Source organism: Netta rufina, assembly GCF_964035555.1.
Source record: "Netta rufina genome assembly, chromosome: 3".
In the NCBI taxonomy this organism is placed as follows: domain Eukaryota; kingdom Metazoa; phylum Chordata; class Aves; order Anseriformes; family Anatidae; genus Netta; species Netta rufina.
Window position 1 is genome coordinate 68,887,828 of NC_140125.1, and position 12,476 is coordinate 68,900,303.

The window sequence follows — 12,476 nt, forward strand, 5'->3', positions numbered from 1 at the left end:
AAAGCATTATAGCAAGCAAATATTTTCAACGCTACCATTTAAAAAGCCAGTATTATCAGTCTAATGAATTATCTTATGTCCCAGAAAAAGTCTTAATGACAGCATGTTTAGAAGAAACCTGACTACTTAAAGCCAAAGGATACTTTATCTCACTATTAAGGGAGATTAATACTCAAATAGAATAAATTGCAGGATTCAGTAAGGTATTTTATGGTACTGGTCTGGAATAGAATGATCCTAGATTTGTTTATGCAGCTTTAATATACAAGTAGCTAAAACTGGCAATAAATGAGAATATAAATCTTCTGCATATTATCTAAGTCCATTATTTTGGGGATTTACAGCATCACATGCAATGCCTTTCATGCCAAAGAATCCCAAGGCAATTTACCAAACATGCATATGGGAATTACTTATTCACCACTAAGGTACAGTCACCTGCTGGGTAGAAAATAGCTGTTGTTTCATAGTGGACAGAATGTCAAGAAAATTGCTTTGGGGCAGGACATGATAAAGAACACTGTATCAAGTGACACTGGGTGAGTACTGTGCAAGTACCCAAAACAAAACTCAGCCATTGCACTCCTGCTCTTGTGAAAAAATAACCCCCTAAACCTTTGAATTATTAAGGGCCATAAATAATTAGTCTAGTAATATCAAGCATTTCATATGCTCATTTATGGCACAATAAACAGTACTACTATATTGCAATTTACTCAAAGTTATCTCAACTACCACTGACTTCTCTTCATAAAAGTATTCAGTGTTCCTTTGATGTATCTCATTCAAACACTGATTCATTTCAAATACCACTGATAGTATGCATATCCAGGAATGCTACTAAACTATTAAGTTTAGTAATTTTGGATGAAACTTAGTAGGAATTATTATCATGTCAAAGAGGAAAAGTGTGCACATACACTGCATTTGCACTTAGTATCTAGAAATGACCTCTCTGACAGAGTCAATAATGTCCTTCATTTTTCTCTCTGCATGACTGAGTACACAAGGAATGCTGAGTACCTTTGTGTGGATGAGACACTGGGGAAAGCAGCAGAACTTGTGAACTGTTCCAACCTGTATGTTCCAATAAACGACTATAATTTCATTAGAAACTTGATTTGCATTCCTGTCCTGACATTATGGACACGACTAGTCAAAAGCTATTCACATCGTCTGCCACTACAATGGCCCTGCTTCACACTATAAAATGCCATGTTTTTTTTCTTAACTTTCTTCTCAGAATCCTCTCAGAATATAAGAACTTTTGCTTAGAAACTGATATTGTGATAACTTCACATTTAGCTTTCTATGAAACTGCACATTAAAGAAACTGCTAAGAAAAAAGGACTGCCAGTAAACATGCCAAACACACTCCAGTATGAACCTTCTTGTACCCTGGGGAGACCTTGCCCCTTAAATTAGGTGACTATATTTCTGTATTCCACATATAGCTACAGGCTATATGTTTTTGTCTGTCTACCAGATACCATGCAATCAAGGCTTGCTGAAGACAAATCAACAGCCACTTTACCATAGCAATTGAATACCAAGACATTTTAAAATAATATCGCTCATTCTTTATACTGAAAACTAATAGTGACTGCAATGGCACAGTTTTTAACATTAGTTGTAGTTTGGATCATGTGTAAATCACAAACACAGCTTTACCTTCATCTAACCTAGATGAAAACAGAGTTTAGCTGTTTGTCACTCTCAGGGCAGAACCATCTTCAACACACATTTATTCATTTTGTTAGTTATAAAGTGAGAGAATTGAATACATTTTTTTTTTTTTTTTAATTTACAGTTCCAACACTGTGCATTTTTGATTTCCCCGGAAGATTAGATGGAAATTTTGTTCTGTGGGAGATTCTCAGCACAGGGCTAGATGTAGAATTGAAAACTAATGAAGATTCAAAAAGAATTAAAGGAAATCATTGTTTTGCCTTTTATCACCTGCAGGCTCCAGCAGCAGTTGCCTATACGGAACTCAGCTGAAAATTCACCAAAATGTTATGGACATTAAAATGATTGAAGCAATATGACATGCTGCAGTACATCAAGAAATATTTAGTGCTACAAATGCCTAATTCTTTATTTGCCACATTATTTTGGTGGGTGAATGATCACATGACACACAAAATACCATTTGTGCAAAACAGTGTTGTGGCAAAGGCAGGCTAACTTGCTGGAACAGCTCAGTACGGTCTGCATACCAGCTGGAGCTAGGCAGGATGATAACAATCATTGAAAATATTGCACACATGGTTTCACCAGGATCCCCTAATGAAAGTAAACTTTATCATAGAGAAACAGCTGATAGCTATTCTCTTATTTATTAGGAAAATTCAAATCTTCATAGATTTTCTATAGAAGACTGGGCATAACATATCAATGTGGTAGCTAAAAAAAAGTAACACATTATAAATACAATAACTAAAGGAATGTGATAATCTGGAGTTTTATTTTAGGGATGCTGATGTACCCTTCTCAATAATGCTATTTTATAGTTGTTACTAAATTGTAACGTAAGTTATCTGCCAAGAAATCCATTTATATTTAGAGAAAAATTATTAAAAAAATGTGCACATAAGTTTTATTCCATGTGTGGGCCAGTAATGCTCCTACAATGGAGACTGCTAAGTATTGTAGGCTCCAACAGCAGCAGGATCACCTTTGGATCAACTCTACCCTCAAGCTACCTTTAGGTTAAATTGCTTTTTTATTTTATACTCACGTTGGGTTCATTATAAGTCGACGGAAGAAGTAAGTCCAGGTGATATAATCCATTGCATCCTGCTTAGAAGTAATAGTTCCAGCAGCAATTTCAGCATTCAAGTGGTCGGCTAGCACATCTAACAAGCTGAAGAACAGGAAACAAGAGGACTTTGCTGACTTTACAATCACAAAGACAGGTAATATATTTTGTAGAATTGTGCATTAAAAGGTTTATTACTTTTAATCTGAAAGCATTATATATTTATTTTCCGGTAAAAGAGAAGAGGGGAAGAAGAGGGGATGTAATTGCAAGGTCAGTCATCTTCTTTACATGGTATTGGTATGAAGCTCAAATTATTTTTTGATTGGACCAAGAATGCACACATTTAAGTCATTTATGGAATGTATTCAGATGGAGCTACTAAGTGGTAACTTCTGAATACTGTATGTTGACCATATGATCATGCTGGTTTAATCCAATAGAGAATCATATGGAAAGACAAACAGGAAATGAAACAGTGGCAATAGCTTAGCTAATACTTGACAAATACTTGAGGGGCTATTAAAATTACATCAAACCTGCTTCCCCCAGATTTTTCCTCATCTTCATCCAATATAGGGAGAAAAAAAAAAAAAAAGCTACTTTTACCAAGAAAAGTTTAAACTCTGAAACACAGAAGAACAAAAGCAGTGTAAAATGATTTTTACAGACTAAAATACTGTTTAGTTTCACTAATGGAACAAAGACCTCCACTTGGATACCTAATGGCATTATGCCTAGCTGCAGTTCAGTCAGGGAATGGCAAATATTCTTAAAGATTAGCCTATTTTTTTCCTGTATTATAATCCTTTTACTTTTCCTATTTTTTCCTTATTGATAAAAGTAAACAATTTGGTATGAGTAATTGTTATACTGCTCTGTACTGCTGGTTGCAGAGTTCTGAAGGCAAAGCAGCATCTGTTCTACCCAGACTGTCCAACAGAAATTTGATGGATTATTCAATAGCTATTACTGAATTATTATTATTTATTATTTCATAACAAAAATTACTTTCTCTTTTGCTTCTAATGTGTCATCTTTCAGACCCATGATCAGTGAGAGCACAAGGTCTGTCTGTCATTTGAGTTGTGTACTCAAGTCTAATGCATAGATGATCCTTTTTTAGAAAAATCTGTAATTAAAAAAATCTGAAGTTTAATTTTAAAAATTGGAAGTACTACACAAAGCTGATAAATCTGCTCTTTGGTAGAACAAGATGAGAAAGCATTCTAAAAATAAAATTCCTACAAAAGAACCCAAATTTCTCTTTGAAGCTATGAAGGCTCTTACTTCAAATATCTTTGATCATAAAAGACCACAACAACTCTAAATTAATCAGATCACAACCTACAAAGAACTTATCGAGATCACCATTAACATGTGAATCTTCATCTGAAAGTTCATCAAATATTTTTTGTTTATAGTGAAAGATGAAATATATCAAACTGTTGATATAAATAAATATATACACAAAATGAGTTACTAGAAACATGCAATATTTATAGTATTAAAAATGGGAAGAAGTTGTGATTAGTACTGTGATATTGAGGATATAGTTTCTTTATCTAGAAACAATGGATTTCCTAGTTCATGTCTCCTTATTGGCGCGGTGCACCAGGCATGAACCTACGGATAACACTACCAGTCTAGATATACCACCGGCATTTTAATCATGCCACCCTTTTGACTTACTAGCTATCATTTTGAAGATGTTCAACTCCTTAGCCTATAAGTGCAATTATATGCTTTTTTTTTTTTTAAGACATGTTGCCACAGTTTTTGTTTATAAAAAATAAAATAAAATAAAAATGTATTAGTCTGCCTATGCAGCACTGAACTTAACCTTCTGAAATACACCAGTCCATTTCAACTACTTTTCACAGGTGGTTAGCACTCTCAAGTTCCTGCAAATTTCCTGACTGCTCAGAGGTCCAATTAGTGCTCATGTAGAGGTTTCCATAGGAGAACAATACTGTGAATTCTTTGTTACTGAGAAAAGCTTTCATTAATGCTTATGCTTTATTAGGTATCTGAGAATTCCTCCGTGCATATATAGTAGACTGATGTAATTTGTTTTGCTTCTTGTTGAACAACTATTATAAATATCAAAAACAAGGCACAAGTTATATTATGCTGGACAGAAAGCTCTGTATCAACCAAGTTCAGAGAGAGTGCAAAAAAGGTGGTGTTTCTATTTTTTCTGACAACAATCTTGCAGTTTTGAAGTGACAGAATGTGTATTAGTAATCACTTATACCAGGCAGATTTCTTTTTGAACTAGGGAGATTTTAAAGAATGTGAAATATTCATAATAGTTCAAGTTTTCTAGCTAAAAAGTACTAGAAACTCTCCTTTTTTCCCTATTAGGAATTTGTCACAGAATTTCAGAGAGGGTTGTATCACATACAGTCTTCCTACACACTTGCCTAGAAGAACAGTTTGTGCTCTCATTCCAGTGTCTGATACAATCAAAAACAGAAAAGCATTTGTAAAATTATTTGGCAATAGACTAAAGAGCTCAACAGTGCTTCAAGACTCACGGAAGAAAGAATTTTTCTGACAGAAAAAGATAGACAACTTTTAAAAAATTAATATCCTCTAGGACCTCAATATTTAGGATATACTCCACACAGGAATTTTGTTTCACTTTTCTGTATCCCTCATTTGTAGTACTGTCGATAGTTTGATTAGCTTTTCTGATTGCTTTTACCTTACCTGGATTCCACTGGGAAGGGTTCATAAAGGAATTTTTTGTAGAAGTCTTTCTTAATATCATGAACTAGAATTACAGCTTTGCCTTGGTCATCAAACTGGGGTCTGCCTGCACGTCCCATCATCTGAAGTACGTCTGCCAAAGAGACAATAACGCATAAAATAAATGCATTTAAAAAAAAAAAAAAAATATATATATATATATATTTATTTCTATATAACTCATAAAACTTTTTTTTTTTTTTTTTTAATATTTCTTTGGCCTCATATGCCCTATTGATTTTTGACCTTTTTTTTTTTTTTTCCTATCTCAGGAAAATTTATGATGAACTTCTTTGTGATGGAGAATATCATCTGCATAGTTGAAGACCATCCACTGCAATAGTAACCAAGCCTACACCTAATATAAATATATAAATTTTCCCTTCTCTCCCTCCATTCCACATGCATCTCTTGTTTGTTATCATTAAATTAAAGATGATAGTGAGCAAAGGAACTCACGAAGCCTACAGTGGTAACTGTATATCACTTCCTAATCTTCAAGTACTTGACTTCACAATAATAGGTCTCTCCTATATATAATTTCCTAGGTTTTTAGTAATTTAGAGGGGAAAAGAAGGTAAAAGTAATTATGATTACTAAGAGCTATGAACTTTGCCACTCAAACTTCAAGCCAAGTGGTATTTGCTACTAGCACTGGAGTAGAGAAGGTTTCATATCATATGTTTTCCCTATATGAGATCATGATATACAAATTTAAAAGCAGATAAAGCTCACATCTACTATACCTACACATTATTACTTGCAAATACAAGTTAGTCAGTGATTTCTAGAAACACTGAAAATACAAGTCTGTACAGAACATGCTCAACTTGCTACCTGACAACCAAGATATGTACACTTATCATCTGTCTTCTCATAATCTGAGAAGTGCATCAGTATTGGTTGTTCTTTGTCTCTCCAGCATCTATTTAAGTTTGAAGAAACAAATGATATTAGTTCAAAAGTAAGTTTTAAATATTTTTAAAACTTTTTATGTTTTGTGTATTCTCTGAGTTCTATCATACCTACAGAGTATGTGGCTTGCAGTACCTAGCACTTTGAAAAATGGTTTCTTTGGCCTCAGAAGCAAAGTAAGCTTTTTGGCCCAATGGTCAGCAGGGTATTATTGTTAAGGAAGGACAAGACAGAAGGCTTAGAATGCGATACAGCAATGGACAATGATAAGAGAAACAGTCCAGTGACAATAAAAAGAAGTTTTCAGTAACACATGTATGCAGATGAGCAACATAAATAGCGGTGTTTTTTATCAGTTTATTCACTTTGCTAATTTGCTAAGTGACATGAAATGTAAAATGAAATTAATTTGCAAATGATAGGTGTGTATACAGGGGGGTGATGAAACATTACCTTGCTATTCTAATATGGTGATTTAAATAGTACGTAATACCATATAGGAAATTGATTTACTATAGATATGATTTTTTTGCCAAATATTCTGCTAAATAATTATACAAAAACAGTATTTTCTCTACTGACTATATGCTGCTTGGCTGCTTTTAATCACTTAACTAAACTCCTGATATGTTAAATGTGATCCAACTGGATGAGTAAACATCTGGTCACTGAGAGAAGGACTTCCCCAGAACCTCCGATTTCACTGAAAGAAGCATTTTTACTTATTTCAGAATCACTGAATGCTCCACAATGATTCATTCTGCCCTCAGGTGCTTACTTGGAGCCAAATGCATCCCTGGCACACAAAAGTAACTTCTGCAGAGAAAAAGCAAGTTATACCATAGTGGAATAGTGAGGGCAGCATTAAAAACAATATTGTGAAAGTTTGGAAATATTTCCAAAAGAAACACATTAAATTTTCACTTAATTGCTGCTGAAGAATTGTATTACTTATCCACAGAACTTCCAGAAGCATGAATATTCTCTAGAAAGTTAAAAATATTCTAACCGAACCATACTACATTTCTTGATAAAATAGGGAATCTGCATTTTCTGTTGCAGTGCAGAGAACGAAACCTAAATTATAGATGGTAGTATTCACCTCTGTTCACACCCCTGGTCTTATTTAAAGTCTTATTTAAAATCCAAGAACCAAACAACCCCTAATATCCAAGACAACTGAATTCAAAAAGGCAATAAAGAGTATAAGCCTCTCCTAATGCCTTTGTGAGTACTTGTACGATGGATTTCAAAAATAGCATAGTAAGGCCTCAATGTTTATTGAATTTCTGGTTTCTTTTGAATATATTATTTACCCTATTACCTCTCTCTGATAGTCCCACAGATTCAACATAAAATCTAAAATATCTATTGTTTTTTTTTTTTCCCTCATCACTCTTCCCCATTCACTAATAAAGTCAGTTGTCACTGTTCTTCCAGTTGGGACGAGCAAAACGCTACTTCTCTGCAGAGACTGTTTATACTAGGTTTATACCAGCCAGTCTGTCACAAAATGCAAGTGTGTATGGCAAAGCTCCCGGGTCATACCAGAATCTTTGAACAAGAGAGCTGGTCTGGAAATTGATCCCAAGTTTCCAGCAGAGCACTAACCACTAAATTAACCTCCATGAGGGTTACTTGGAGAAATAACTCCTGTATTATTTTCAGTTTGAGCTTTTCTCATTAGTAAGTTTCTCTTGCTATAAAAAGACAGCGCATGGCTTAAAGGATGCAAGATCTCTATTTACATTACAAATAACATTTATTTGTCCTTAGATGTATACATCTCTGGCATACTGCAGGATCATTTAATAATAAACTTCCTCTTGTGAAAATAGAAAGAGAAAACAGAACAGGAAACCTGGAATAAATTTAGCTTGTCCTCATTCTTCAAGCTTAGTACCCATCCAGACAGATATTCTCCCTGCCTAAGCTTTGAAAGAAGTTCTTCCATGGTTCACGTTCTTAAGCTCATTGGAAGAACTACAGAGCAGTTTAAGCAAAGTAGAAATTACTGGAGGTAGGAAGCAATAAAAGTCTGTATCAAACCAGAAATTCAAATATTTTATTAAGCTGATTATTTTTGAAATATCACTTATTTAAAGTATCTCTTATATCACTAAATATACTATACTAGTTAGAGTTTTTGTTTACTGTCAAGTGACGACATATACATTTTATGCTCTCATACATGTGATACAACTTTTACACTTCAAACCATTACAATCTGTTTCTATTTAAAAATAGGTTTCAAAAAACAGTGTGAAAGATTCCTTTCGTCCAAATTCCTAGGAAGATAAATGACTTCATATTGTACCTTTACTTGCCTAGTGTCTACTTTGGGCAAAGTGCATTAAAGGAACTTAGAAAAAAAAAAAAAAAAGATTTGCAAAACTGAAACATTTTTTAATCGCATAAAATCTTAAGAGTTCTCTTACAACTTGCATTAAACAAAGAAACCCTCCTCAGCAATCCTAGCTTCTGCCTAATTTAGGTATTCTCATTGGTTAGTTACAAAATAATTCAGATCATTTGTATATATGTTTGAAATATATTTCAGCATATGAGTATTTCCATAATTTATGTGAGTACCTGTAATGGGATAATCCACATAACGCCTTGTTTTTCCATCATAGTATTCTGTTCCTTTAACAATTACTAAATGAGCTGGAAAATTTACACCCCAAGCTAATGTGCTTGTGGCAATAAGAACCTAAAACAGAAAGAAAGATTAATGAGGTACATGTAACAAAAAGCCAACTTTTAAAATTCCATGTAAAACACATTATGGCAGGATTCAAAGAACAAATGTACCTGGATTTTGCAGTTCACAAACAATTCTTCCACAGTTTTCCTGTCTCTCTCATGCAGACCCGCGTGGTGCATGCCTATTCCAAAAGCAAGTGTCAGCTTCAAGTTTGAATCTCTAACTGTCACTATAATGTCATTCATCTGTAAAAAGAGTGAATAGTTACATATTTTAAAACAGATTACTCAGAATTTTTTTAACTTTTAGGGTTGTTATTTCTGATATTTTATTGATATTTGATATTTTTTATATCAAGGATAATTTGCTCAACTGTTCACACAGACAGGAAAACAGGGTCTTCATTCTTTGAAAAGTCTGCTTTCAGTCTAAAAAAATCAAATACTATATTAAGGGTGGGGAGAATACAAAACTACATTACTATATAGACACACTAAATAGCATAAAGAAGGAAATGAAAACGCTGAAAATATCTTGACAGTGCTGGCAAATGCTGTGTATTCTGCTCTGTGTTAGTTTAATGCAATTCCTCGTATCAAAAGGGTTAGACCTGGTATAAAAATATAGCAAATCCCTGCAACCAGTAACAAAACAGTCACGAAAAATAAATTTGACACAACAATGCCTATGAAAAGATAGACACAGTTCTACAATTTGATAATTCTGTAATTATTATCCATCAATAAAGTTTTTGATTTACGTGATTTTTTTTTGAGACTTAGATTGTAATTTATAGACTAAAACCCTGTAGTGAAATCCAACATACAGTAAATGTCTTCATTTGAACTTTATAGAAGGACAAAAAGTTAATTTTTGTTACTATTACTATTCAAATCTATGACTGTTTGGAATCCTTTTAACTACCCTCTACATTTCTTGCCTAAGTTTTCACATAGTAAGTTCCATAATAAGCTCATTTATTTCTGCAGACTACCTCTGTGAAAAAGCCCCTCACTAATAACGAACAAAAGCTTTGCAACTTCTTTATCTTGCGTGGCGATTTATTCCTCAATTTTCTTTCTATCGTTGAATTCCTATGGCCATTTGTTATTATATGTGATTTTATTATAATATAGCCAGAAACTTTCAAATCTCATCTCTTATTAGTGGTTTCCTGGTGCCACCAGCAGTGGCACGATGATATTGCATACTTACGGGCAGCATCTCTCACAGTTAACCTAGGAGGTATAGCCAAGTTTAAAGAACAAAAGGGTAGCGCAAAATGAATTACTCATGGTAACTGGAGAACTCAGACTGAACATTTAGTCTCATCCCAGACTGAATACTTCAAAGTACTGAGATATGTTTTTTGTATGACTGCAGTGATAACATCATTCCCACTTTAAACACTGAGGTGTTGCACTTCTGATGCTCAAAATTGTAACTTTCTCCAAACATTTCCAGGCTTTTATAATTCTCAGAACTTAATGTTTCTACAATTAATTATGTATCTAAATCCAACTAATATATGTCATCACTATTATCAAAAAATCCTCGGTACAAAAAAGCCAGGGAGTATAATAGCCTGTATTTGGGATTTTAAAAAATCCAATATAGATTTTGTAAATCAATCAATTTTTGTCAGGAAGAACAAATTATAAAGCAGTTTAAAAACTTTATTTGTTGTAGTAATATTGATTAATTGAACCAGGAATGATAGAAGTAACAGAGAACCCAATTTTCAAAAATATTATTCAAGTTTTGGCTTGGTCCAATCTATTTGAACTACCTAATGGAAGCCCCTAAACTTCATTTTCTCTCATAATGCAGCTGCCTCGAGGTTCCTTATATTATCTTATATTATGAGACATGGTAAGTTTGTTGCATAAACTAAACTGACTTGTATGAAAGGGATGCATACAGCAGAGAAGAGTGAAAGGGACTATAAAACACTGAAAGGAAAGGAAGCAGGAAGAAAAAAGCAATGAACTGAGAAGTGAGAAGGGGATATCTGTTTAGGAAAGGGAAACAAGAAAAGGGGTAGATAAGCAGAAGAGAGAGAAAAGAACTGAATGAAAGGAGGATATGTTAAAGGATAAAGTTTATCTATCTAGATACAATCAGCAAACCTTTGATTTCTCTAGTCAACATGTAGACATGTGACTGTAGTGTAGACAACATGAATTATGACCCATCTTAAAGATTTCTTCTAAAAAAAAATAAATAACTGGATAAAATGAGAATCAGTGCACTGCTTTCTCTACAATTATGACCATCAACTATAGTAGTAACTATAGTCATAGTATACCAAGTAGCATATACATGTATATACACACACACACACACACACACACACACACACAGTAAGTATAGTTGTAATAGCAACCATAGTTTACTATGGTTTTACTAAGTGGTATTAGCACAATGCTTAGATAGAAATTGAGAAATATTAGTTTTATGTATACATAGAACATACAGGGAAGTCAGATGAAAAACTGGAAAAAAGCACCAGGAACCATTAGGAGAAAATGCAAAAGTATAAATGCATTTACTATTTATTTAATTTCTGCCTTCAAAAATTGACAAAGGATATTAAATTGTTGAACTAATTTTTCTTCTCCCCACCAAGTATCATTAGCTTATGATAGTCATGTCTTTAATGTGAGAGAACAAGCCAGTTCCAACAACATTTATTTAATTATTCACATGAGCAGAATTTGATATTGGGAAAATAATGAATCTAAACTCCCTTTTGCTCTAGAAAATACAGCAATCAAATTAGCTGATTTGGATTGGTCTATAGCAATTAGACTGCTCCTTCAGCACACGCAGTTTTACAGTGTTAGTTCTTTTCAGTACAGAACCTGAGCTAAACCTTTTTGTCATGTAGTTTCTAGCATATAACATCCTAAATTCTCACTGCTGGGAATTTATTCAAAGATGTTCTTCTTGCTTTTACAATCAGTAGTGGTTATTTTTTTTTTCCCTCTGACTTGTATTACAGCGGTGGCCTGTGGTGCTGTTAGTCATACCTGCAAAGCAGTGTAATTTACCACAGGAAAACTAAAGAACCCTTAGCAGGAGAGCTGGCGCATGTACTACTATCCTGTCACTTTAGCAGCAGGGAATCCTAGGCATTTTTAGCTGACCCCTTACTTTCACATAAATCAATGTAATAAACACAACTATTTTACCCATAGGCACAATCCAAGGCTTAAAATTCTAGCGACAATTTATTTAAAAATATAACCCCCTTATGTCAATTTAGTTTTAAGAATATTATCACTTTCTATTAAGAAATGCTGGCATAATTAATAATAATAATTAATAATTAATTAA

The 12,476-nt window shown here is 33.6% G+C and overlaps 1 protein-coding gene across 1 annotated transcript in view; it reads right to left on the bottom strand.

The window, feature by feature from the left end:
* The window catches only part of ASCC3 (activating signal cointegrator 1 complex subunit 3), a 279,639-nt gene that overhangs the window by 47,382 nt on the left and 219,781 nt on the right, over window positions 1–12,476 (bottom strand). The window contains exons 31-34 of the mRNA XM_084285192.1: window positions 9,245–9,382; window positions 9,023–9,143; window positions 5,477–5,609; window positions 2,741–2,866 (exon numbers count right to left, since the gene is read on the bottom strand). Coding sequence (XP_084141318.1) covers window positions 2,741–2,866; window positions 5,477–5,609; window positions 9,023–9,143; window positions 9,245–9,382 — 518 coding nt within the window. The remainder of the gene's footprint in view (window positions 1–2,740; window positions 2,867–5,476; window positions 5,610–9,022; window positions 9,144–9,244; window positions 9,383–12,476) is intronic.